General features: G+C 47.5%; 1 protein-coding gene across 2 annotated transcripts in view; it reads right to left on the bottom strand.

Annotated features, from left to right (window-relative positions):
- CASQ2 (calsequestrin 2) overlaps window positions 1-27,355 on the bottom strand; it is a 56,994-nt gene that overhangs the window by 10,652 nt on the left and 18,987 nt on the right. For both annotated transcript variants that reach the window (XM_034788851.1, XM_034788843.1), the window contains exons 3-10: window positions 25,745-25,845; window positions 22,095-22,206; window positions 20,740-20,813; window positions 13,196-13,326; window positions 6,483-6,528; window positions 2,532-2,586; window positions 1,074-1,174; window positions 562-636 (exon numbers count right to left, since the gene is read on the bottom strand). In XM_034788851.1, the coding sequence (XP_034644742.1) occupies window positions 562-636; window positions 1,074-1,174; window positions 2,532-2,586; window positions 6,483-6,528; window positions 13,196-13,326; window positions 20,740-20,813; window positions 22,095-22,206; window positions 25,745-25,845 (695 nt within the window). The remainder of the gene's footprint in view (window positions 1-561; window positions 637-1,073; window positions 1,175-2,531; window positions 2,587-6,482; window positions 6,529-13,195; window positions 13,327-20,739; window positions 20,814-22,094; window positions 22,207-25,744; window positions 25,846-27,355) is intronic.

The raw sequence follows: 27,355 nt of genomic DNA, 5'->3' as shown, positions 1-27,355 counted from the left end.
AGCTGCTCACTGTTGTCTGTTAGTGACTGTCTTTCCTCACACAGTCAAACTGTGCCCTTCTGGTTTTACCATGCAGCTACCCTCTTCCTTCTTTCAGTCCCTAAGCTATCTTTTGCTGCTCTGTTTCTCTGCTGAGACCTATAGAATTCCATGCAAATAAGACCCTACTGTGAGTGACTGACTAGGAAAGACCCCAGGGGAAGTGATGAAAACCTCATTGTACGAGTCATTTAAAATTAAGTTGGATAAAGCACTGGGGAACAGTCTGTAGGGAACAATTGCGCATTGGCCAGAGGTAGCCTACAAGTGACTCAGTAGTAGAACTGGGCCCAAACTGAAACTGGATCTGAACATTCCTGCACTTTGAAGTGTTGAAAATCCAGATCTAAAGGTAAATTTTGTGGCTTAACATTTGCTTTGCTCACCGGGGTGAAATTCTGGTCCCACTGACGTCAACAGCAAAACTTCTATTGACTTCACCGGGGCCAGGATTTTGCCCTAAGTCTTGTCCTTCTTAGCATCTCAGATTCTTACTGGATTTGCTGTGTTTGTCATACTCACATCTGTGACATTTACCACCCCGATTTGTGGCTTGAATAGGTCAATCTTGAAGATCTTCTCCCAATAGGTGATGAGCTGCAGCAATTGGGGGGGAAAAAAGGAAGCTAAGACAAAGGTATTTAAACAACCACTTCATATTAACACAGCCAGCTGGCTATTGAAGAACAAGCCATCCAGTGATCAGTCTGGTCCTGGAAATCAGAGATGGGCTGTCTTGTGTGGCAGTGTAAAGAGCTTACCAGTGGGCTGTCCCAAAAGCATCCATCTAATGGTGGCAACACCAGATCAGTTTCTTCTCCAGCACTGTCATGCAGATTTGACTGGGAGGTGTATCCTAGATGGTTAGTTCCCAGTTTGCCATGTTATGTCTCAACTTCTCCCACATTTTCTCTTCTCTTCCTATACATTCTCTGTGTGCTCTGGTAGGATGAGTGCACACACACACACACACACATACACACACACACACCCACACCAACAGCCAAGGAGGGAAATGATCCTCTGCCACTCACCAGAGGAAAGTCATCAGGATCGATCCACACAATGCTTAGGTCAGGATTGTTGGTGTTCTCCTTGGCGACTTGCTTCAGAGTCTCCAGGAACTCAAAGCCATCTGAAATGATATATATGAACCTCCTAGTCTCTCAAACAAGCACCCCGATACACGCTCCTTGTTTTGTTGCAATGTCCAGGCTAAAGAGGGCGTACAAGGCTCCTTTTTATTTAAAAAGTTTCTAGCTAACCTCTGTTCCTTGTGATGATGGCTGCTACATGACACTTCTCTAGCAGCCTTCCTCCGAGCATATCAAAATGAATGAAATATCAATTAAGCCTCGTAATCCCTCTGTGAAGTGGGGCATTTGCATTATCCCCATTTTACAGATGGGGAAACTGAGGCACAGAGCGAGTGAAGGGTGGGATTTTCACTAATGCCTGAGTGATTTAGGACCACAAATTCCATTGACTTGTGCTCCTGAATCACTAAGGCACTCTTGAAAATCTCATCCTAAGTGCTTCACCCAAGATCACACAACAAGTCACTGGCAGAATTGGGACAAAAAAACTAACGGTCCTGAATCCTGTTCTCTGCTCACTCAGCTTGTGCAATAGGACTCTAGGAACTGCCATCTGAAACTAACTAATAGTTCATGCAGAATATTATTTTATCTCCAACAGCTGCCAGAGTCAAAAGCTTCTGAGGAAGATGTAAGCCCCTCACGAATCGCTTGTCTGTGCCACACTGACCAGAGAGAGGGGTAAATTTCTTCCTGACCCGAGCTGGTGACCAATATAAGGCTTGGAGCATGAGGATTGATAATCCTTGCAATTTAATCCTAACTGGTGTAGTTGCTGAGGCTATTCTTATTCACTGGCTAAAAGTTCACACAAGCATCCTGACTCCAGATCCCTGTCTCCCTTTTCCCACTTTGTGTATGGGGTTCTCGCTGCTCGATGGAGGCAGGCCCTGCTGAACTGGTCTGACAGGCTTGCCAACTGCCAGACTGCATTTGCTTTGGAAACTTTCTCATGCCAGGTAAGGTATGGTAACTGAACTGCAAAGCAGCAGACACACCTTCCTTCTGGGCGACGCTTCCTTGTGGCTGCACTTGTGAAGGGGAGAGAGACTTCCCTTTAGAATCAGCACAGATCCTGGGATGCTCAGTGCAGGGATTGGGATTGGGAAGGGATTGGGAGGAGGAGAAGGTGTCTCCAAGATGTGGAGTCAGTTTAACAGAGTGTAAGCTGATGTAACACACACTGTGGGGCTGGGAGGCAGGAGTCTTGCAGGAAAAGCAACTAGCAAGAAGGGGTGAGGTGGTGTAAGTCCTTGGGGCTGAGAAGAGGGCCTATGTGTGAGGCTCATACCAGGTAACCATAATTCAAGTCAAAGCTGATCCTAGGTACAATAGATTTCCAGCTAGGTGTGGGGAGAGACAGGAGTTATGTGGAGGTGGGGAAGGGCCTCCTACCCGGGTCGTCTTCTTCGGCGAAGGCCACAATGTGAATTCCATCCAGGTCATCCTCCTGTGGACAAGAAAGCTGTTACTGACTGGTCAGGAGAGAGGAGGAGAGAGCATTGAGAGGGGGAGGGGCAGCTCGAGCGCAGGTTGCTGTTGGAGATGAGGAAAAACGGGGTGCCATGAGGAGAAGTATCTGGATGAGGAAGAGAGGGGCACTGTTAAGAGCATCTGAGACTGAGTCATGATGTGACATTAGAGGGTGGGGCTTAGGTGGGGTGGAGATGTGGAGGTGATGGGTACCCCAAAGAAGAGTTTGGCTGGGGTTGCTGTGGAGTAACGCACAGCATTGGATGGGATCTGCTGTGAAAGATGAGGAGGAGGCCACCACGCCAAGCGATAGGGTTGGAAGCGGGGAGAGAAGAAGGAGGAAGAGAGCACTTTGTAAGGCTTGGACGCAGTTGCTAAGAGAGATAAGGATGCTCCTGCAGGCCTGGCAGTGGTGAAGAGGCATTGTTCCTGTAGAAGACCTAGTGCCCCATGGGTGCTGTAGACAGCCAGCTGAGTACAGGGTCTTTCTACACTAGCTGGAGCCTGAACTCTCCAAAATGCTTCCCTGCTGCCAGTGCTCAGTGTGCAGGGCCATGGTCACGCCCCACCCCCCACAGACATGCCCCTTCTGGGCTGGTGAGTGATGCCAATAACATCAGCTGGTGTCCCTCCTCCTCCAATAATGGGAGCAATGAAGAGGCTCAAATGAGTCTCTGTAAGAGGTGAAGAGCACGAGGTTTTGGAGGGGGGTCACTGTGAGTAGTGAGGGGATCAGACGCGGTGGGTGAGAGGTAAGGGGATCAGACAGGGCGGGTGAGAGGTGAGGGGGATCAGACATGGTTGGTGAGAGGGGAAGGGGCTCAGATGGGGTGGATGAGGGGGGAGGGGGATCAGACATGGTGGTTGAGAGAGGAGGGGGCTCAGACGGGGCGGGTGAGCGGTGAGGGGCTCAGACGGGGCGGGTGAGCGGTGAGGGGATCAAATGGGGGCGTGAGAGGGGAGGGGATCAGACGGGGTGGGTGAGCAGTGAGGGGGTCAGAAGGGTGGGTGAGAGGGGAGGGGATCAGACGGGGTGGGTGAGAGGGGAGGGGGTCAGATGGGGCAGATGAGAGGAGAGGGGAGGGGGCTCAGATGGGGTGGGTGAGCAGTGAGGGGATCAGACGAGGCAGGTGAGCGGTCAGGGGATCAAACGGGGCGGGTGAGAGGGGAGGGGGATCAGCCGGGGCGGGGGAGAGATGAGGGGGCTCAGATGGGGCGAGTGAGAGGGGAGGGAGCTCAGACGGGGCGGGTAAGTGGTGGGGGGATCAGATGGGGTCAGTGAGAGGTGAGGGGGCTCAGATGGGGTGGGTGAGAGGGGAGGGGGCTCAAATGGGGCAGATGAGCAGTGAGGGGCTCAGACAGGGTCGGTGAGAGGGGAGAGGCCTCAGATGGGGCGGGTGAGCAGTGAGGGGCTCAGACGGTGCGGGTGAGAAGGGAGGGGCCTCAGACGAGGCGCGGGAGAGGGGAGGGGGCTCAGAGCGGGCAGGGGAGAGGAGGGAGAGGTGGCTCAGACGGGGCAGGTGAGAGGGGAAGGGGCTCAGACCGGGCAGGTGAGCGGTGAGGGGATCGGACGGGTTTGGTGAGAGGTGAGGGGGATCAGATGGGGCAGGTGAGAGGGGAAGGGGCTCAGATGGGGCGGGTGAAAGGTGACGGGATCAGACGGGGTCAGTGAGAGGTGAGGGGGCTCAGATGGGTGTCTTTGTGAGATCTGACAGACTTAGATGAGGCTGATGTGAGAGGCTTGGGTGATTTGCTCCATGAAAGCTGTGGGGGTGCGAGTAGGGCTTGGCTAATGACATTGGCAAAAGCCAATGTATCAGCCAGGCTGTTTATTGTGCACCTGCTACGAAAGTCGTCTCGGAATTATCCCACGTTAAAGCCTCAGTTTCTTCATCCTCTGCCGATCCCAGTTTTCATTTCAATTGATTTTAATGCAAGAAAAAAATTCCCATCTAAATGCTAATTTCTTTTCCCCTTTGAGCCCAGAGGTGACAAAAACACTATCCAAAACTAAAAAGAAGAACAACAACAACACAATAAAACAAGCTAAAGGATTAAATGGAAAACATTATCTTTAAAAACAAGAGATGGTGTTGGGCCTGTCCTAGCTTCTTTGGGGAATCCCATTTTTACAGGGATACTTAGGGCAGATTTGCTACAGAAATCAGACCACAAACAGATTGTGTAGCCTGCAGTTTTGTTTTTCCTTTACATTTGCCAGCAAGATCATTGCACAACATACTAAAAAAAAAATCTCTCTCTCCTTAGACAAATGGAGCCAGATTCTGATCTCAGCTGCACTTGTGTAAACCTGGAGTAATACCAGTGATGCCACTGTGACTATTCTGAATTTACACCTCGGTAACTGAGATCAGAATCTAGCCTCTGATCTCTTGAGTATAAAAATCTCCTTACCTTAATGGATGAAAACCCTGTATTTTAACACTGTGGTTATTAGCAAACTTTCCAGCACTGACAATCCATGCTTTTTTCAAGACTATATTATGACATATTTAATATTAAATCAAAATCACTGTGGGTGAAATCCTGGTCCCATTGAAGTCAATGATAAAACAAAATGACCATTAACATCACTGGAGCCAGGATTTAACCCAATATATGAAAACCATATTTAAAAAATAACTGAAAACCCTGGGTCCAACAAGACATAAAGACTGAACGACTCAATCGTCAAGGTTTCGTTGCATCATTTCTTTCCTTATTGTCTCAAGGACTAATTCTGCAATCAGTTCTTTTGAAAATCAGGCCCAAGGTGTCTCAAATTGGGCAGCCAAGCAGACACTGTTGAAAATGTTGGCCCTGAGCTCTTTGGAGAAATAATCGTATCTTCTTCAATGTCTGTAAAGCACCATGGGTGGCAACGCCATGAATGAATAATATTAAGTGAATTTGTCAGAATGCTGGACACAATTGGAGCTCCTGACTGGCTTTTAATGTCACACCCATGCCTATTAGAGCTGAGTCATTTGTAGCAAATAACTCATTCTATGAATGTCACCACTTTTCCCCCGTTCACAGAACATGGAATTCTTGCCTATGTTCTTACATTTCAAATTGCTGGTGAATTTCTTCAGACTCTTTTAACTGCAGTTCATTCAAACTGTGGCTATTACAATCAATGTACAATTTGTTCTGTAACTCATGTGACTAACCTAACAATCCCAGCCTGAATTTCGAATTGGATATCTATTGTAACATTCACAATTCATGCTGTGTAAGTTCCATAAGTCATCCAGAAACAATACTACATGGCTGATCTATCTAATTAACCCTGTGAACACTACAGGTGAATAGAGGATTCCTTACCCAAGGATGTTGAATATGAGTATATTGTAGTCACCATTATAGGCTCAATAAGAGTTACATCTTGAACCAGCTAGAGTGGTTACTTAACACTGAAGTGAGAATATCTTCTCCTCTTCTGTACTCTAGACCCAGCTGCTCCAAGAAGCAATTATTTAAGGTGCTGGGAAATTGCTTCTTTAAATCTTGACCCAGAGTGCCATTTGACCAGTTTACGCGAGGAGATGAATTGTTATAGTTATTATGTTTTGATTTTCCTCAGCACTGTGCATTCAACACCATTGTCCCTGATTCTGGCCCCGATTCAGCAGTCTATCTCCAAACAGCAAAGCACTTAAGCATGTGATTAAACTGTACACACTGGAAGCTATGGATGAAGCTGCATAATCATCCAATGTGCTCGTAAAGCTGCAGAGGCTTTGGGGGATAATGCTGCTGTCTAATCATCACAGCTTGGAGCTTTTCTGTAGCAATTCACGAGCCAGAGCAGATTTGTTTCTCATTCAAAGATTTCAGGGGACTAAAGGCTTCCCTCCCTTGCATGCTTACCCAGGTCTCAAACATGTCTTCTGGGCGCAGCTTCCTCAGGGTGGCTCTGGAAAGAAGAAAAGCACCTTCTCTTAGGATGCAGGCAGGTTATTCACATTGCTGGTGTGAATGGAAAAAGCAATCATGGAGCGGATACCTACCAGTGGGATTCACCTCTCTAGGCCCCTTCTGAGTGTGGACAGAAGGGTCAAATTCTGCTCTCATTTCATAGATTCATAGATGCCAAGGCCAGAAGGGACCATTGTGACCATCTAGTCTGACCTCCTGTATAACACAGGCCATAGAACTGCCCCAAAATGATACCCAGAGCAGATCTTTTAGAAAAAACATCCAATCTTGATTTTAAAATTGTCAGTGATGGCAATTCCACCACGACCCTTGGTGCATTGTTCCAGTGGTTAATTACCCTCACTGTTAAAAAATTATGCCCTATTACCAGTCTGAATTTGTCTAGCTTCAGCTTCCCTCCATTGGATCGTGTTATTCCCTTCTCTGCCAGATTGATGGGCGCATTATTAAATATTTGGTCCCCATGTAGATACTTAAAGTCTACAATCAAATCACCCCTTAACCTTCTCTTTGTTAAGCTAAACAGACTGAACTCCCGGAGTCTATTGCTATCAGGCATGTTTCCGATACTTTAATCGTTCTTGTGGCTCTTTTCTGAACCCTCTCCAATCTGTCAACATCCTTATTGAATTGTGAGCACCAGAACTGTTTCGGGAACTATTTCAGCAGCAGTTACACCGGTGCCAAATACAGAGGTGAAATAACCTCTCTACTCCTACTCGAGATTCCTGGTTCTGCATCCAAGGATCACATTAGCTCTTTTGGCCACTGTACCGCACTGGGAACTCATGTTCAGCTGTCTTTCCACCATGAACTCCAAATTCTCTTCAGAGTCCCCACTTCCCAGGATAGACTCCCCCATCCTGTACGTGTGGCCTACATTCTTTTTCCTAAATGAATATATTTACACTGAACCATATTAAAACACATATTGTTTGCTTGAGCCCAGTTTACCAAGCAATCCAGATCGCTCTGTCTCAGTGACCTGTCCTCTTCATTATTTACCACTCCCCCAATTTTTGTGTCATCTGCAAACTTTATAAGTGATGAGTTTATATTTTCTTCCACGGGGTTAATAAATATGTCAAATAGTGTAGCACCAAGAACCAATCCCTCAGGACCCCACTGGAAACACCCATTTGATGATTCCCTGTGCACAATTACATTTTTAGAACTATTAGCTAGCCAGCTTTTAATCCATTCAATGTGTGCCATGTTAATTTAATATGTTTCTAATTTTTTAATAAAAATGACATGTGGTATCAAGGCAAACACTTTACAGAAGTCTAAGTATATTACATCAACACTATTACCTTTATCACCCAAATTTGTAATCTCATCACCATTATACTGGTACAACTCTGTTGTCACACCCTACTGGAGACACTTTGGAGATATGGTTCCAAACACCATGGGTTGTCCCATTTGTGTGTAACTGACAGCATAATGTGGCCCATAAGCTTTTTGAGAAGACAAGGTATAGTTCTACAACAATCCAGGGCCATTTACACTCACACTTCCCAAATGAGCCACAATCTCCATTCACTTCTGCTGGTTTTACCTCAGTGTAACTCAACTGACTTCCATGGAGTTACTCCAGATTTACAGAAGAATTAGGACCTATGGGTTTTATGTGAGTAATTGAGAGCAGAATTTGACCGAATATATCTACACTAGAGATAGAGGAACCCCCAAAGAACTGGGAGGTTAGATTCAAATAAACACCCTAAATTTTGGATGCTTATTCAAAATGTCTGAACTGCTTGGGGCTGTAAAAGAACTGGAGATCCTGAGAGAGCAAACGCCCTAATGGGAAGTCAGGTATATCAATTAAGGTTAAAAATACCTTTCAGTCAATGTTGCTAAGCTGATTTACAGCAGCTGAGGATCTGGCCCCATACGAATAGTCTCTCTGATGGAATTTGGACACTAACCACTCAGAAGTAGGAAGCACAGCGACATGAAAGTGGGTATGGTCTAGTGGTTAAAGTAGAGTGGGCCAAATTCTGTTTTCAGTTAAATGGATGTAAAAATCCAAAGAAACGTCTCTGTACTCAGTGGAATTACTACATAATTTACACTGGTGCAATTGGGAGCAGAATTCGGTCTGGTCTGGAAACCGACAGTCAAATCTCCTGGCTTCCATTCCCAGCTCTGCACTAATCTGCTGGTGATCTTGGGCAAGTCACATCACTGCTCTATAGATCAGTTTCCTGAGCCATGCACTGGAGATCGTACTGTCCTGCTGTAGCATGCAGGTGTAGTGTGAAGCTGAATTTATGAACCTTTACAAAGCCTTTGTATTTGGAGTTGAAGAATCAGGGTTCTAATTATGACTCCCCCAAGTGTGTGTGAGATTAGACTAAGAATTATATACTCATAGAATCGTAAGACTGGAAGGGACCTCAAGAGGTCATCTAGTCCAGTCCCCTGCACTCATGGCAGGACTAAGTATTATCTAGACCATCCCTGACAGGTGTTCTTTAAAATCTCCTATGATGGAGATTCCACGACCTCCCTAAGCAATTTATTCTAGTGCTTAACCACTCTGACAGTTAGGAAGTTTTTCCTAATGTCCAACCTAAACCTTCCTTGCTGCAATTTAAGCCCATTGCTTCTTGTCCTATCCTCAGAGGTTAAGGAGAATAATTTTTCTCCCTCCTCCTTATAACAACCTTTTATGTACTTGAACATTGTTATCATGTCCCCACTCAGTCTTCTCGTCTCCCGACTAAACAAACCCAGCTTTTTCAATCTTCCCTCATAAGTCATGTTTTCTAGATCTTTAATCATTTTTGTTGCTCTTCTCTGGACTTTCTCCAATTTGTCCACATCTTTCCTGAAATGTGACACTCAGAACTTGACACAATACTCCTGCTGAGGGCTAATCAGCGCAGAGTGGAGTGGAAGAATTATTTCTTGTGTCTTGCTAACAACTCTCTTGCTAATACATCTCAGAATGATGTTTGCTTTTTTTGCAACAGAGTTACACTGTTGACTCATATTAAGCTTGTGATCCATTATGACCCCCCAGATCCCTTTCTACAGTACTCCTTTCTAGGCAGTCATTTCCCATTTTGTATCTGTGCTACTGATTGTTCCTTCCTAAGTGGAGTACTTTGCATTCGTCCTTATTGAATTTCATCCAATTCATCACCATTTCTCCAGTTTGTCCAAATCATTCTGCATTTTAATCCTATCCTCCAAAGCACTTGCAACCCTTTCCAGCTTCGTATCGTCCACAAACTTGATAAATGTACTCTCTATGCCATTATCTAAATCACTGATGAAGACATTGAACAGAACTGGACCCAGAACTGATCCCTGCAGAACCCCACTCATTATGCCCTTCCAGCATGATTGTGAACCACTGATAACTACTCCCTGGGAATGGTTTTCCAACCAGTTTTGCACCCTCCTTATAGTAGCTCCATCTAGGTTGTATTTCCCTGGTTTGTTTATGAGAAGGGCATGTGAGACAGACTCAAAATCCTTACTTAAATCAAGCTATACCACATCTACTGCTTCCCCCATCCACAAGGTTTGTTACCCGTTCAAAGAAAGCTATTAGGTTGGTTTGACATGATTTGTTCTTGACAAATCCATGCTGACTGTTACTTATCACCTTATTATCTTCTAGGTGTTTGCAAATTGATTATTTAATTATTTGCTCCACTATCTTTCCAGGTTAGGGTGACCAGACCACAAGTATGAAAAATCGGGACAGGGGTTCGGAGTGTGTGTGTGGTGGTAATAGGAGCCTATATAAGAAAAAGACCCAAAAATCGGGACTATCCCTATAAAATTGGGACATCTGGTCACCCTATTCCAGGTACTGACTGGTCTGTAATTCCCCAGATTGTCCTTATTTCCCTTTTTATAGATGGGTACTATATTTGCCCTTTTCCAATCCTCTGGAATCTCTCCTGTCTTCCATGACTTTTCGAAGATAATTGCTAATGGCTCAGATACCTCCTTAGTCAGCTCCTTGAGTATTCTAGGATGCATTTCATCAGGCCCTGGAGACTTGAAGACATCTAACTATGCCTGTTGCCTGCAGCACGTGGATTCACTACAGACTCTCTCTGCTATTCCTTTCCCGCTCTTCTTTTGGGGTTTGAACCTCCACATCCCTGTTTCCTAGCCCACTTTCTCTTTTCTCTCACTGCTTAGGTGAAATCACAGCAGCATGCTCTGGGGTGGTGGTGAAGTTGTGATTCAGCAACTCTTCACCACAGGGTGGAGTGCGTACCTAATGAAGATGTGCTGCAAGGTGGAGGAAAGCCCTTGAAGAGTCATCATAGCACATGAGAGGGAGTGGTTGCTTCTGTACATTTGATAGCTTTCTACAATGCCATGGCACCAATACAAAACAGTGATTCCAGGACCTGGCTAGTTCCCGAGTGGAGAACTCCAAACAACAAAATGTCTGAGGGACTTGTAGATGTCAGGTAGCAGGCACTAATGTAACACGTTCTTTCTGCATAAATATGCTGTCCTCCCACATGGCCCCTCAATCCATTGCCACACTCCCTTTCTGAGCTCTGTCCAACCTGTCTCTCTGTTGCCCGTTGCTGACTTGACCACTGAGAAACGAGTGAATGGCAGGTGGGTTGGATAGAAGGAGATGTGCATAAGAGTCGAGCAGGGAAATGGCAGGAACATACAAGAGGCTGTAGCTGGGAGATGTAGGGAACCAGCAAAAGGCCAGGTTAGAGTACTTCTGAGGGGTTGAGAGATGGCAAGCTGGGAGGAGTGAGAAATGAATCTTCAGCTGGGAGGGGGCTGTACTCCATCTGTTGGCGAGGAAGTGATATACTCCTCATCAGTTGTCTAAAGAGTTCAACTGCTGACTTAACCACATGTTCCATACAGGGCTGGTCATTTCCATTTCCAGCTAAATGCACCTCCCAGTTTTGGCTTATGTAGTTGTATGCCCCAGGTCCAGAAGCAGGACAGGAAGAGCTTGTCTGTTGTGAGGGACTCAAAATGAGCTGCCAGGAACACATCACTGGGACCTGAAGATTTTCCTCATGACACAATAGGCTCTTGATGGGCTGGATGTTCACAGATATATGATTTCATTAAACCCCTTTTACCTCCCCCCCGCCCTGATCCTGGGTGCAGATGGCATCAGTCGTCCCCTGCCTCCCACCAAACCTGCCGTATCATCTTGCAATCTGTGAGGGTCAGAGATTTTCCTTTGCCTTTTCATTGCTGATGGTTAGCAGCAGATGGAGAACCTCAGGGCCTGGTGTTTGGCTGAGTGTTTAATCAGCCTCCTGTTCCTGCTGTTTAATGGAAAGAATGTGTTGAAAAAGACAGGAAGAGCTGGGGGCCAAAGCTTCCCACATCAGTCCAAGAAGAGCAGGACACTGATGATGGGGATGAACCTACCTGATGGACAGGAGCTTTCTTCAACATTCCAGAGGAAAGTGAAACCATCTCCGAGTTCTTTGCCCACAGATCCAGGGGAAATTCCCTCCTGACTCTAAACCTCACAATGAGTTTAACCACATGTGCATGAGCAAAAATCACCAATCTAATCCCATTTATGATCCATGAGACCGTTGGTGACCATGTTTTCCTTGAATCCTTTCTTGATCCTTGATAGCCTATTGGATAAATTTGGATATGTATAACTGTTGGGAAAAGCAATTTATATGTGCAGGGTGATGCCCTGTCTGAACTCCATTGCACTTTATTTTTAAATGCATAGGTGCATACATAGATTTAACCCCTGAGATGGGAATAACCTCGTTAGGCACGTCCAGAATCTTGGGCTACCGGGTTTTTTTTTTATTCCTGCCCCATCCCTAGTTGAATATAAAAGCTGGTCTGGAGCATCCACAATTTGCATTGACTTGAGTGGAAACTTCTCCAGACCCGGCCCAGTATAACCACATATGAAGTAGCTTCCTTCATCAGCCCACTCAGACCAAGCACACAGTACAGTATTATTCCTCTTATCCCACCTCAAATAATGCACCGTGGTCTTAGCTCAGTACACGTGCTGATGGGTCATTTCTAACATCAGGAGCAGAAGATAGTCAGGGGTGGGGTGGGGTTGGACTGCATTTAGTGCTGCCTTGACAGCCCTGGAGAACGAGGCCTTCTATTTCTCCACAAAGGAAGGAACTGCATGAGCAGTGCATGCTTTCCACACTCTGCTATCAGTATGTCTCAATCTGGACCTAGAGCAGTGGTTCTCAGCCTATTTACCATTGTGGGCTGCATAGGCAGGTCTATGTGTTATGTGGGCCGGATCCACACAATATATATACTACCTGTATATCTACATGGGCCGCAGCTGTGTGCTGATTGGGCTGCAAGCGGCCCATGGGTCGCGGATTGAGAACCACTGCCGTAGAGGAACCACCTCTGTGAAGAAGAGGGGAGTTCAATCTCCATTTAATCCTTAGTTCAGAATGCCTGGTTGTGAGGCACTGTAACCTGTACACTAGGAATTAGGCACAGTCTCACAAAATTAATGTCACATAGCCCACTGGGCAGCTAACAGATGGTAGTAACCTTCACTTACTATTGAGATGATTTGGACTGGCACCAGCAACCCTGAGGTGCCATGCTTCCTAGGCAAGTCCCAACTGCCCAAGCCCCCAGTCCCTGAACAGCAGGCTATGTACCTTTTGTGCTCCTTCACAAACTCAACCAGCTCCTCTTCCGTGTAAGGCTTGTCGGGGACATGAACTGGCTCATCCATGAATGGCTCGTAGAAATCCACCTCATTCAGCTTCAGAGCTAGTTTCTTTGCAACCTATGGCAATCACAGAAGTTACAGGTGAATAGGTCTGACATACCCACCGGGGTTAGCAAATGTCTTCCCTATTGCAGAGGAGTGGTGAGTGTGGTGTCCTCTGAGCACACCTTGTAATGGGCATCTGTCGCACACATAGCCCAATCCTTCCCTTGTCAATACTGCTTTCTACAGTAATGGCCTCAAACACTGTGTCAGAACTGGGCCCACACATCTCACCCTTTGGTTTTCAAATCCAAACCAGGATCTGCATCTGAATTGCAAAAATGGCCTTTATCCTTATAATAGGGACAAATTAAAACCTGGAGTAATCAAAATCCTGATCTGGAACCAAATTTTAGATATGGGACCATCTCTAGATCTTAGAAGCACTATTGCAAGCTGTTGCGTTTGCAGTGATGAACAGGTTTTTGATAAGCAGAATATTCATTTGTGTTTTATAACCCTTTTCCCATCCACACGTCTCTAAGGCCTTGGCTACACTTGCGAGTTACAGTGCTGTAAAGTCTCCGCTGTAACTCACTCCCCGTCCACACTGGCAAGGCATTTGCAGCGCTGTATCTCCGTGTTTGCAGCGCTGCATGTACTCCACCTCCCCGAGAGGAATACCGTGTATTATGCCGCCGCTGCAGCGCTGCGGCGCCAGTGTGGCTGCCCAATGCGCTGTGAATGGCCTTCAGAAGTATTCTGCAGTATCCCACAATGCCTGTTCTAGCCACTCTGGTCATCAGTTCAAACTTTACTGCCCTGGCCTCATGTAACCAACCATGTGACCCTCCCTTAAAATTCCCCAGGAATTTTAAAATCCCCTTCCTGTTTGCTCAGCCCTGCGTGGCGTGGAGTGCTATCAGCGAATCTTTCCAGGTGACAATGCCTCCACGCGCCAAGCGAGCCCCAGCACTCATCACTTGCTGGACCTCATCAGTGTTTGGGGGGAGGAAGCTGTCCAGTCCCAGCTGCGCTCCAGCTGTAGGAATTACGATACCTTCGGGAAGGTATCAAAGGACATGATGAAAAGGGGCCATGACTGGGACGCCCTGCAGTGCAGGATTAAAGTGAAGGAGCTGCGGAGTGCCTCCCGCAAAGCCCGCGATGCAAACGGCCACTGGGTGCTCCCCCCGCAACCTGCCGATTCTACAAAGAGCTGGATGCGATACTTGGGGTTAACCCCACCTCCACTCTGAGCACCACCATGGACACTTCAGAGCCGGGGTGGGAGGAGGAGGAGGAGGAAAACAGGAGTGAGGGTGGTGGAGCGGATGGAGACACCCCGGAATCCCTGGAGGCATGCAGCCAGGAGCTCTTCTCGAGCCAGGAGGAAGGTAGCCAGTTGCAGCGGCTGGTACTTGGTGGAGAACAAACAGAAGAGCAGGTTCCCGGTAAGCGGTTTTTTTTTTCGTGAAGGAATTTTTTCGGTGTGGGCTCTCTGGGAGAGGAGGGTTAGGCATGCATGCCTAGATACCGAATAGTGCATTGATGTGATTTATCACATCGCGGTAATCGGCCTCGGTAATCTCTTCGGATGTCTCATCCAGAACGTGTGCAATGCGCTTGCGCAGGTTTATCGGGAGAGCCACTGTGGTCCTTGTCCCAGCCAGGCTAACGTGTCCGCACCACTGTGCCGTTAAGGGCAGGGGGACCATTGCTGCACACAGACAAGCTGCATATGGGCCAGGGCAGAAGCCGCATTGCAGTAGAAGACCCTCCCTTGCTTCCCAGGTCACCCTCAGCAGTGAGATATTGTCCAGGACGAACTCCTGTGGAAAACGTTGGGACAGTGTTCAGTGTAGGTGCCCCCTGAAGCTGTTGGCTCTCCCCTAGGCACAGAAACCTAGAGGACAGTGCAGCCCTGAAACAATCAGTCCCCCTTACTCACCATTTTGAGGCTCCCGTGGGTTATGTGTGCTCTGTTTGGGACGGGAAAATTATGCTATTGTGTAGACCCTGTGTATTTTCTACTCCTTAAGTGCGAGGGGAATCATTACTCTGTCTGGTATAAACAATGGTGCCTCTGTTAAATGTTGCATTTTGCCTATACAGCAGCATCAACCTTGAGACCTCAGCCGTCCCTCTTATCGCGTGCTCAGAGACTGCAAAGACTCAGGAAGAGACCGCGAAAAAGCAAAGAAGACATGCTGCAAGAAGTGATGTGGCAATCTATTAAAGAGAATGAGAAAGCACAGGACTGGAGGGAGAGAGAAAGCAGGATCCGCCAGGAAAACGCAGCGCACCAGCGGCAAAGCACTGATAGGCTCATAAGCATCCTGGAGCGCCAAGCAGACACTATCCAGGAGCTGGTAGCCATGCAGAAAGAGGAGCAGTACCGCAAACGCCACCCCTCCCCCATACAGCCCTTGTCCCAAAACTCTTTCCCTTGTGCCCCACTGTCACCTCCAACCCACTTTCCCCAACTTCCATGTTCTTCATGCCACCCGCTGCCTCCAACACCAGTATCTTCACCACCCAGCCCTGAAAACCACGACCCTTACCCTCTGCACTCAACCCCCATCACCATGCAGTATAGCTGTCCTGAAGTGCAGCACTCACTGCACAGCACACCAGACAGGACATACGCGAATCTGTGATTGTACCGTTCCCCACTCCACCCCCTTGCCCTTTCTGATTCCCAAGCAGTTGTGTTTCTTTTCAATAAATAAATTTTCTTTTCAATACATGGATTTTTTGGCTTTGAAAACATTCTTTATTATTGCATAAAATAAAGATTCCTTAGCCCAGGAAATCAACAGGCACTGCAAATCTGCTTAGCAAACACTGATTCCTAAAGATTGGAACTACTGCACTTCACTCCCGTGCAGGGCACCAGATATCACTGCTGGTTTTCAGCCTCAAATTGCTCTCTCAAGGCATCCCTAATCCTTGCAGCCCTGCGCTGGGCCCCTGTAATAGCCCTGCTCTCTGGCTGTGCAAATTCAGCCTCTAGGTGTTTAACCTCGGAGGTCCATGCCTGAGTGAAGCTTTCACCCTTCCCTTCACAAATATTATGGAGGGCACAGCACGCGGATATAACCACGGGGATGCTGTGTTCAGCCAAGTCCAGCTTCCCATACAGAGATCGCCAGCGGCCCTTTAAACGGCCAAAGGCACACTCCACAGTCATTCGGCACTGGCTCAGCCTGTAGTTGAACCGTTCCTTGCTGCTGTCAAGGCTCCCTGTGTAGGGTTTCATGAGCCATGGCATGAACGGGTAAGCGGGATCTCCAAGGATCACAATGGGCATTTAAACTTCCTCTACCGTAATCTTCCGCTCTGGGAAAAAGGTCCCAGCCTGCAGCTTCCTGAACAGCCAAGTGTTCCGAAAGCTGCGTGTGTCATGCACCTTTCCTGGCCAGCCTGTGTTAATGTCAATGAAATGCCCACGGTGATCCACAGGCGCCTGGAGAACCATAGAGAAATACCCCTTCCGATTAATGTACTCGGATGCTAGGTGGGGTGGTGCCAGAATAGGAATGTGCGTCCCATCTATTGCCCCTCCACAGTTAGGGAACCCCATTTGTGCAAAGCCATCCACTATTTCCTGCACGTTACCCAGAGTCATGGTTCTTCTGAGTAGGATGCGATTAATGGCCTTGCAAACTTGCATCAACACGATTCCAACGGTTGACTTTCCCACTCCAAACTGGTTGGCGACCAACTGGTAGCAGTCTGGAGTTGCCAGCTTCTAGATTGCAATAGCCACCCGCTTCTCCACTGGCAGGGCAGCTCTCAATCTCGTGTACTTGCGCCGCAGGGTGGGGGCGAGCTCCTCACACAGTCCCATGAAAGTGGCTTTTCTCATCCGAAAGTTCTGCAGCCACTGCTCTTCATCCCAGACTTCCATGACGATGTGATCCCACCACTCAGTGCTTGTTTCCCGAGCCCAAAAGCGGCGTTCCACGGTGCTGAGCATGACCGTGAATGCCGCAAGCAGTTTCGTGTCATACGCGTTACGCGGCTCGATAGCATCGTCGGACTCCTCACCCTCACTCTCACTGTCACTTTAGATCTTAAGGAATAGTTTAACAGCCAAATGTGACGTGCTGGCGAGACTCAGCAGCATACGCCTCAGCAGTTCGGACTCCATTTCCCACAGACAGATCGCGCTGCACAGAAACCGTTGAAAGATGGCGCCAAAGGTGGACGGAAACAAAGGGATTTCTGGGATGCGAAGCGATGCATCATGGGGTGTTGGGACAGGACCCAGAATTCCCCGCACCCACGGCCCCTTCCCACAACCCACGGCGCCAGAATGGGAAGAGGTGCTCTGTGGGATAGCTGCCAATAATGCACTGCTCCCAATGGCACTGCAATTGCTGCAAATGTGGCCACGACAGTGCGCTTCCAGCTGTCAATGTGGACAGACTGCAGCGCTTTCCCTACTCAGCTGTACGAAGACAGGTTTAACTCACAGCGCTGTACATGTGCAAGTGTAGCCAAGGCCTAAGTGCTGTACAACCATCAATTTCTTCAAACACCCACTGGGAGGCAGGTAATTTAATTATTACTATCTTCATTTTGCAGATGGAGACCTGCTGCACAGAGAGATGAAGACACTTGTCAAAAATTTCATAGTGACTCATGTGCTGAGCTGCAGACAGAACATAGTAATCCTGATTCCCAGGTCTGTCTCTAGAGACTGCACTTCTCAATGCCAGCAGGTGCATGACCTGCCTATCCACAAGGAGGCAAAATTTCCATGTGCTTCTCATCCTCTAGCTGATAAATGTTCCCTTTCTTGGGGTGGGCCTCATAGAATATCAGGGTTGGAAGGGACCTCAGGAGGTCATCTAGTCCAACCCCCTGCTCAAAGCAGGACCAATTCCCAACTAAATCATCCCAGCCAGGGCTTTGTCAAGCCGGGCCTTAAAAACCTCCGAGGAAGGAGATTCCATCACCTCCCTAGGTAACGCATTCCAGTGCTTCACCACCCTCCTAGTGAAATAGTGTTTCCTAATATCCAACCTGGATCTCCCCCACTGCAACTTGAGACCACTGTTTTTTGTTCTGCCATCTGCCACCACTGAGAACAGCCGAGCTCCATCCCCCTTCAGGTAGTTGAAAGCAGCTATCAAATCCCCCTTCATTCTTCTCTTCTGGAGACTAAACAATCCCAGTTCCCTCAGCCTCTCCTTATAAGTCATGTGCTCCAGACCCCTAATCATTTTTGTTGCCCTCCGCTGGACTCTTTCCAATTTTTCCACATCCTTCTTGTAGTGTGGGGCCCAAAACTGGACACAGTACTCCAGATGAGGCCTCACCAATGTCGAATAAAGGGGAATGATCACGTTCCTCGATCTGCTGGCAATGCCCCTACTTATACAGCCCAAAATGCTGTTAGCCTTCTTGGCAACAAGAGCACACTGTTGACTCATATCCAGCTTCTCATCCACTCTGACCCCTAGGTCCTTTTCTGCAGAACTGCTACCTAGCCATTTGGTCCCTAGTCTGTAGCAGTGCATAGGATTCTTCCGTCCTAAGTGCAGGACTCTGCACTTGTCTTTGTTGAACCTCATCAGGTTTTTTTTGGCCCAATCCTCTAATTTGTCTAGGTCCCTCTGTATCCGATCTCTACCCTCCAGTGTATCTACCACGCCTCCCAGTTTAGTGTCATCTGGAAACTTGCTGAGAGTGCAGTCCACACCATCTTCCAGATCATTAATAAAGATAACAAAACCGACCCCAGGACCGACCCTTGGGGCACTCCGCTTGAAATCGGCTGCCAACTAGACATGGAGCCATTGATCACTACCCGTTGAGCGCGACGATCTAGCCAGCTTTCTATCCACCTTACAGTCCATTCATCCAGCCCATACTTCTTTAACTTGGCAGCAAGAATACTGTGGGAGACCATATCAAAAGCTTTGCTAAAGTCAAGGAATAACACATCCAGTGCTTTCCCCTCATCCACAGAGCCAGTTATCTCATCACAGAAGGCAATTAGGTTAGTCAGGCACGACTTCCCCTTGGTGAATCCATGCTGACTGTTCCTGATCACTTTCCTCTCCTCTAAGTGTTTCATAATTGATTCCTTGAGGACCTGCTCCATGATTTTTCCAGGGATTGAGGTGAGGCTGACTGGCCTGTAGTTCCCCGGATCCTCCTTCTTCCCTTTTTTAAAGATCCTCTCCACAGCTGAGTCTATTTTACCTGCCAACTTACTGTGTAACACTTACTGCACCTTCTTGTCTAATATTGCTCCCCATGTGTGAGGCTATTCACAGTTGCCCCAGAGTCCTGTATTATTCCTCGTCTGCCCCAGCCCATTAACTTGCTTCCCCTTTCAGCTCTTGTCTCTTTCCAAGGCTATTGCCTTCTGTCCCCGTCGCTCCTTCAGTCCTCACTCTGCCCCATCTCCCTTCATCCCTTGTTATGCTAGCCTGCCCCCGTACCACAACCTATTCCTGCTAGAGAGGCACCGGGGCAGGAGTGATTCCACTCACCCACCTTCTGCTTCCTGCTCCCAATGGATCCTCACTGGCTGGGAGAGGAGGAAGAGAGACAATCTCCCTGTCCTCAGTGACAGTCTCACAGCTAACCCCGGGAAATGCCACTTGGTCCCTGCAGCCCTGCTGAAGGGGGAAGTTCATTTCAGCAGGGCTAAGGAAATGCATGACAGAGTGGGAGGGCCAGAGATATGTGTCATGTCCAATGTATGACACTTGGCGATACTGAACAGAGGGAAATGGGGGTGTGGGTGCAAAGCCCCCATGTTTGCTGCCCCAATCACCCCAGTATACTGCTGTGTGCAAGTCTGGAGTAGAAATTACTGGAGAATCGGGATGGTCTACTTTTTTCACATACACTAGAATTAATCACCGAATTATAGCTAAAGTGTTCACTTTACAGACGCAACCCAGAATCAAGCCCCCCTCCCCCCGCCCTCCCCGTGAGCAGGTTACACTTGTTTTATATACTCATTGAATGCCAAATTGGTTCAAGCTACATGACGTCACAGCTGTTTTCTGACTAATTTACACCTGATGTATAATGTACATGGCTGAATTTAGGTCAGAGACTTCTAGCAGAATTGTCTCTTTGGGACAAATTCATCCCTGGTCTAACCCCACTGAAGCCAACAGTCTCTGGAACCTGGTGCTTTGTGTTTAGACAACGACCTAGATCAGAGCGGTCACTGCTTTGTTTGGCTGGGGATAGAAGCCCCTCTTGTTTTCCAGTAAGAAGAGCATTTTCTTTGCCAAGGCCGAGTAATGCATCAGGGCTCAGGACGGAATTTAGAGTCAGGTTCTCAAAACCCTGACTGAAAACTCCCAATCTGCTGAGCTTTGGGAAAGTCCTGATCTTAACTTCATTGATTTCAGTCATTGTTAGCCTAATCCTGAACTCTAAGTTGAATTGCACTTTGGCTGTGCAGAAAGGAGACTGTGAGCTCTCAGGAGGGAGTTTCCGGATGCTTACCCCTTTGTCAAAGGTGGCAAAGAATTTGATGGATGGTTGGAAGTGTTCCGCTGCCTCTTCAAATGCCTTGTAATCTGAAAGGAGAAATGACAGAAAAGGGCATTAAAGAAAAGATTCCAAAGGTATCTGACCAAACTGTGCTCTACACAAACCCAGTGGAACTTGTCAGTCAGGACCCTGAGGACTCAAGTTAATACGCAGCAGGGAAGGGAGGACTTTCTTATAGCTAAGGAATATGCCTTGAGGTCAGGAAACTGGGGTCTATTCCTGGCTCAGCTGCTGTGTGGCCTTACCCAAGTCAATTGACCACTCTGTGCCTCAGTCTCTCCATCGATAAAATGGGGATAATGGTGCTTACCCACCCCTCAGGCAGGTTGTGAAGCTAAGGTCATTGCTGTTTGTGAAGCGTTTTGAGATCCTTGGGCAAAAGGAGCTGGGGCAATGCAAAGTTTTGCTATTATAACATGTTGCAGATAATAACAGTACCGAGCCTTTTTCATCTTTATTGGACTTACAAACAAGAACTATTTGGTGCTGATTTATTGTTTGTATAAATGTTTGCAGGTTCCCAAGGTATCTTTGTAGAAGGGTAGCCCATGGAAACTACAGATCCCAGCAGGCAATGCTGCAATGCAAATACTTTTCCAAGCAGCCCTACGGAGCAAGGTAATTTCCTGGTCCCAACTCCTACCGATGACAAGAGTGCCCGCAGCCACCCTCCCACACCCAAAGCTGCAGCTCAGTCTGAGAAATGTACCATCAGCTGGAAAGTCCTGTTCAGCTGAACTAGTGGTAATGATTTCAGTGAGTTCCTGGATGTCCATGCAAGCTCCCTTAGCCCTCACTGTGGGGGTGGGGGGAGTTTCCGCTATGACAGCTGATATCAGCTCCCCAACTGGGGTCAGGAGCAGCTTCCTCACTATAGTATAAGCATTGCACAGATAGGTGCTTTGTTTTGGAGGGTTTTCATCATCCTCTGAAACATCCGGCATGGACCATTATTACAGACAGGATACAGGACTAGCTGGACGACTTGTGGCAGGGAGATAGGAAACCAGAGTAGATGGGTCAATGGTTTGTTCCGAAACAGCCGCTCCTACGACCCTACAGTGGGATTAGGATTGGAACACCTATGCTTTTGCTGTACAGTTTTTTGCTGTTTTATTTAACATGTGAATAAGCTCAAACAAAGAGAGCAGATCAAAATTTCCAGGTGCTCTCAGCTCACCTCCACCTGTTGACAGAGATTTTGATCCTCTCTGGCACACCTTCCCCTCTTAAGATCCCTGATCAGGAATCCCCCACCTTGTTCCTAGAGCCCAACTAGACTAGAGCAAGGAACAGGTCAATCTCACGTTCAGAGTCTTCTCCTTTGAAGTAGCCAATGAGTTTGATCTCGTCCTCAATGCGGTCGAAGGCCTGTAGCTCCAGCTTGCTGTTGATGATTTCCACTGGGTCCTCCAGCAACTGCCATGACAAATGTATTTGATAAGCAATCCTACTTTTGCAGCACCAGCCTTCTACAGGCTACTTTTACAGAGGGCCTAAAGGGGAGGTCTTAGCATGCTTCCCTGTTGCCAGAAGCCTTACCCAACCCCGACAGTTCCCAACCCAGCCCTGAGGCAAGGAACCCGCAGTCGAGTTGGCTGAGAGCACCCTCAAAGGGAGCTGTCAGTAAGGAAGGCTGGACCAGGGAAGTGAATGGTTGACAGAGAGAAGGTGGACAGGGAGAATTTGGGACCTGGCCACAGAATGGGGCATCTCCAGGGGGTTTGTATGATGGTCAGATAGCTGGGTGAGGAATAGGTCTGCTGTGGGAAGACAGAAGAAGCAATCAGCAGCCCAAAGGATCACAGAGAACCTGGTGGGGTGGGGGAATGAGTGCTAGGAGGCAGGATGGTGGGTGTCTTTGGGTTGGGGGGAATGAGTGATCAGCAGCTGAGAGAGGCTGGAGGGGTGGTTGGGAGAGTAGCTGTTGATGAAGTTGAGTGTTGACACTTAAGATAGGCCAAGAAAGATTTTAAGGTTTGCCTGGGAGCAAGACTCCCATAGTGTTGCAGTTAAGATAACAATATCTAACAAAGACTGGAATTTTATTGTGCAGTAACCCTTCGCTTATTTTGAATGCTATTTTTAAGATCTATTCTTACAGTGTGCTGGCCACAAGATGTGTAATGGATGAAATTATCCAAAAAAGGGCATAGTCACTGACTAGCCACCAGGTGATGATACAGTTGGAAAGTTGCAATGTAACAAGGAACCTTGGAAATCAGGTAAGGAGATGTATGTACCAGAAAGAGAAATTAGATAAAGACCAGAATGACACACAATAAGGGTAACAAGGGTGTGATTGCTCCTAAATCAGAGGGGGAAGTAAGATCATCTGCAGACTGGATGTCAAATGTTAGAAACTACAGGGAAGGTCTTCCACAGCTATTGGTAATTGTATGCCTCCCTGTGTATATACTGTTTTTCTTAACTGTTTGATTAATAAATACAATCAAAGCTGACTTATCAGAGGTCTGTTATTATTAAACTCATCTGAACTGGAGAGAACACTTCTCACTAAATATATAATCACAGTTAAAATTCCTACCAGTTATTGATTATTGACTGTAGCGGGGTGGTAACCCCGCTCCGGTCCAGAGGGGGCTGTGGCTGGAGAAAGCAGCCTTTAGGCTGAGCTGATTGGGGGAAGTGGCTGCAGCTGCGGCCACGCCCCAAACAGACTCATCCGGCCCTATAAAGGCCAGGGCAGCCAGATACTTAGCAGTCTCTCTCTGCACTCAGAGAGAGAAGGGCCTGGCTGCAGCAAGCTAGGGATAGTATACCTGAGTGGAGCAGGGCTGGGGAGCTCTAGCCTGGAAAGCCCCAGGCTGTGGCCTAGTGGAAGGCTAAGGGGTACTGGGGGTTGCAGAGGGCAGTCCAGGGCAGCAGGTCCAAACCCCCCTTGCCAGTGATGTGTGGTCTGTACTGCAGTCTGCCCCAGGGAGCGGGGGCTAGTTGGTGACTGGCAGTGGGCTAGTGCTGAGGCAAGGTGGGGATAGTGGGTGGGGGTTCCCCTGGGAGGGGAGACCTAGTGTGTGGGTACTGCCAGGGGGGCAGCACCCAGAGCAAGGGGCACTGGGGTCCTGGGAGGGACATGGGAGCTGAGAAGGAGAGGACAGGTGGATCACCAGCCTGTAGAGGGCGCTCCAGAGGCTGGAGAGCTAATTCCCTGGATGACCAGCAGGAGGCGCCTGCAGGCGTGAGTCTGCTCCTTTACATTGACAAACTATTGATTATCAACATGAGGTTATTTGAATTCCTTTAGTGCAAATGGTTGAGGCTAAAGGGGGAAGACATTGTAAACAAATAAATGATGCTGGGTGACAATGTAATTTCAAAGGCAAGTCAGAGTTAGGCCTAACACTACCAGAGACTTCTGGAAAGTTTGGATCTGAATCTGAATTTTTATGGCTGACCCTATCTGTGCAGTGGGTTATATCAAATCAAGTTCTGAGGGAAGAAGGGGTTCCAGACCTGTCTGCAGCTCAAACCCAAGTCTAGTGCATACCTCAGCCTTTGATTTCTTAAGCTGCCACAGACAAGGAAAGGATTGGTCTGATTGCCCTCTCAATGACACTGGTGTAAATCAGAAGTGACTGCACTGGAAATCATAGAATACCAGGGTTGGAAGGGTCATCTAGTCCAACCCTCTGCTCAAAGCAGGACCAATCCCCAGACAGATTTTTGCCCCAGATCCCTAAATGCCCCCCTAAAGGATTGAACTCACAACCCTGGGTTTAACAGGCTAATGCTCAAAGCACTGAGCTATCCCTCCCCCCTTTATCTACTGAGAGAGATCAGTATAAAAGCTGTATGAGAGAGAATTGGGCCCATTTTCTTAAGGGACAATTCTGCTCACACACTAGATATTTTCTGTCATTCTTGTCCCTTGTTTGTTTGGGATTTTCTTTATTACAAGGCACCTCTTGAGAGAAGAGAAGATCATTGTTCTCTTTTGTCACTGCATATGTTTTATATGCACATGTCAAAATACATCAAACAAAACATCATACCAAGCGACTTGTGCTACATAATGACGCTTGGGTGTGCATCATGTGTGTTTGCTATCTCCTACTAGAAAGTAGCTGGAAAACCAGAACAGCTCCAGTGTTTGTTACTATAGGACCCTCTAGTGGTTGTCCGACAGAGGATATGAACCCTATAACAGCTATTGATGATAGCAAAGTGCTGGGGGGCCACAAAGTCGTTGCCATAGAATCATTATCACACCAAAGCAGAGACCCTATCCCTACCCTGAGCCCAGCCCTGGAGCAATATCAGAAGTAGCGTCCTTCTGGTGGGAAGCCAATATGCAGCATTGTTCCCTGCAAGTCTGTACTGATTAGAGTGACCAGACAGCAAATGTGAAAAATCGGGACGGGGGTGGGAGGTGATAGGAGCCTATATAAGAAAAAGACCCAAAAATCAGGACTGTCCCTATAAAATCGGGACATCTGGTCACCCTAGTACTGACTCAGTAACCCAGCATAATGCTGACGGATGTGCCATCTTCCAGATGAGAAGCTGAGGACAAGTGGGATGCACATATTGTGGGCCTGATTCTTGCCTAATTTACTTAATGTAAATTAAAAGTAGCTTCACTACCATCCATGCAGTAAGCTGTTATAAACCAGGCCCTGCACCATATCTCTTGCCACCAACTTCTGGTCTCCTGTAACTTACCCTGGTTTTAGGCAGAGATGGAGTTTTTCCTGCTATCCCAGAAAATTAGCTGCCAGCCCCCATTACAGTTTTATCTTTAAACAGGGCCTGCGGTTCAACTGTTTCCCCAACTGAAGTCAGGTCCCTCGTCTGTGACATACAAAAGGGTGTGGGGTAATTAAGTCATGTTTTCAGACAAGAAGGAGTTGCAAATAGGGCTGAAGCTCATTTGTGGCAAATATTTGCAAAAACATTTTGGAAGTATTTGCCCAGTTCTGATCTTATCTGTGCTTACGTCCAGGAGGAATTCAACCAAGACATCTGCAGCCAGTTCCCCGTCAAATTCAATCATACGCTCCTCTTTGAAGATATAGAGGCTTCCTTCTTCATCCAAGCCTGGAAGAAGGGGATGAAGAGACGCAACATGGTCAGTATGCTACAGAAAGGGTTAATGGTGCATTCTGGGAAAATATGGTTAGCAGCCCAGCTGCGTGTGCCTACTTGCCAGTGAAAGTTCCCTGTGGGAAACAAATCTGATCTATCCGCTGAGAGACGTCACAACTAGGGACAGGCCGGATCTGGAACCTTGGATCAGTTTTCTCTCAAACTTTGAGAAAGTTCAGTTTCTGATTCAGATGTGAGCTTCATGACTTGGGCTTCTTTCGCTTTAAAGTGCAAGAATTTTGCTAAGCAAATAATACAAATAAATAATCTTGGGCTCTAACTGGTGTTCCAAAACCAAACACCCCAGAACTTTCAGAAAATTGGTTTGGATTCAGATCTGGGATCTAGACTTCATGGTTGTGGGTGGATCCCTAGAGATGGTTGTGCCAAGTCTGTATAAAATAAGAACTAAGCAATAAGCCAAAGTGAGTCTCAAACTCTCTAAGACTCACCTAGGCCTAGCTTATGTTTGTGTGGCACCATGTATATAGATGGATTCCAAAGTGCTTCACAGACTAGATATAAAGATATCACCCACCCCTGAAATGCAGCCACTTCTGGGGTGGAATGCAGCAACCTTACACCTCTTATAGTAGGTCATCAGTTTGAATCCATTTTAGGGATGGCAATATTTCACAACTAGAGAGGCAAGCCCCTGTAGGGGTGATCACAAGTAGTCTAGGGGGCAGGGGACAGAGAAGAACACTGGGGGTGAAGAAAGTAGCATGACTCCAGATCTACCATTCCCAATATAAGTATGCTCCCACAACCATGAAGTAATGCAATGACTGGCTTCTTGAAAGCCCGTCCCATTCCCTCTCCTCCCATAGTAGCCCCTAATGTAGAGAACCATAGGAGTGCTCACTTGTATAGAACTGCAGGCTCAAGAAGCAGGCTACAGAATCTAGCTATTCTCCTCTGCTCTTGTAACATTCAACTGAGCTGCAACCTGCCACCAGTGAATGCTCCTATCTGAAGCAGTTTGTAGCCTCCTGCTAAGTGGGGTGCAGGAAGGAGAGCCACAAAAAAACCCAAAAACCACCACCATGCTCAGAGGCAGAGAAAAAAGAGTTTGAAAAGAAAGAACAAGAGAGAGAAAATGGACTGGAAAAAAAAAGTCTAACAGTGCCTGAGCATAGTCATAAGTGGATGGGTGCCCATCTTCTTTGGGGGAGGAGAGGATCTTCCAGGAAGAGCTTGGGATGTGTTAAGGGACTGGATGATTTCCTGGGGACTGGTGATATGCTACGGAAAGTTTCAGCTCTACATCACTACTTCAAATCTGGCTCAGTGCAGGACTGACTGCACACCACTGTGATATACCAGGGTATAGTCTGGATCAGTGGGGGGCTGTCACCCCTGCCCTGCAACCTGGGGTGCCTTACAATGCCTTGCTGAAGTAGCTCCTATCTGGGCTGCTCACAAACAGCCTTCCACATGCAAGCCACACCCTGGCTCTCAC

Source organism: Trachemys scripta, chromosome 1 (genome assembly GCF_013100865.1).
Source record: "Trachemys scripta elegans isolate TJP31775 chromosome 1, CAS_Tse_1.0, whole genome shotgun sequence".
NCBI lineage: Eukaryota > Metazoa > Chordata > Testudines > Emydidae > Trachemys > Trachemys scripta.
This window is presented reverse-complemented; position numbering and strand designations above follow the sequence as displayed.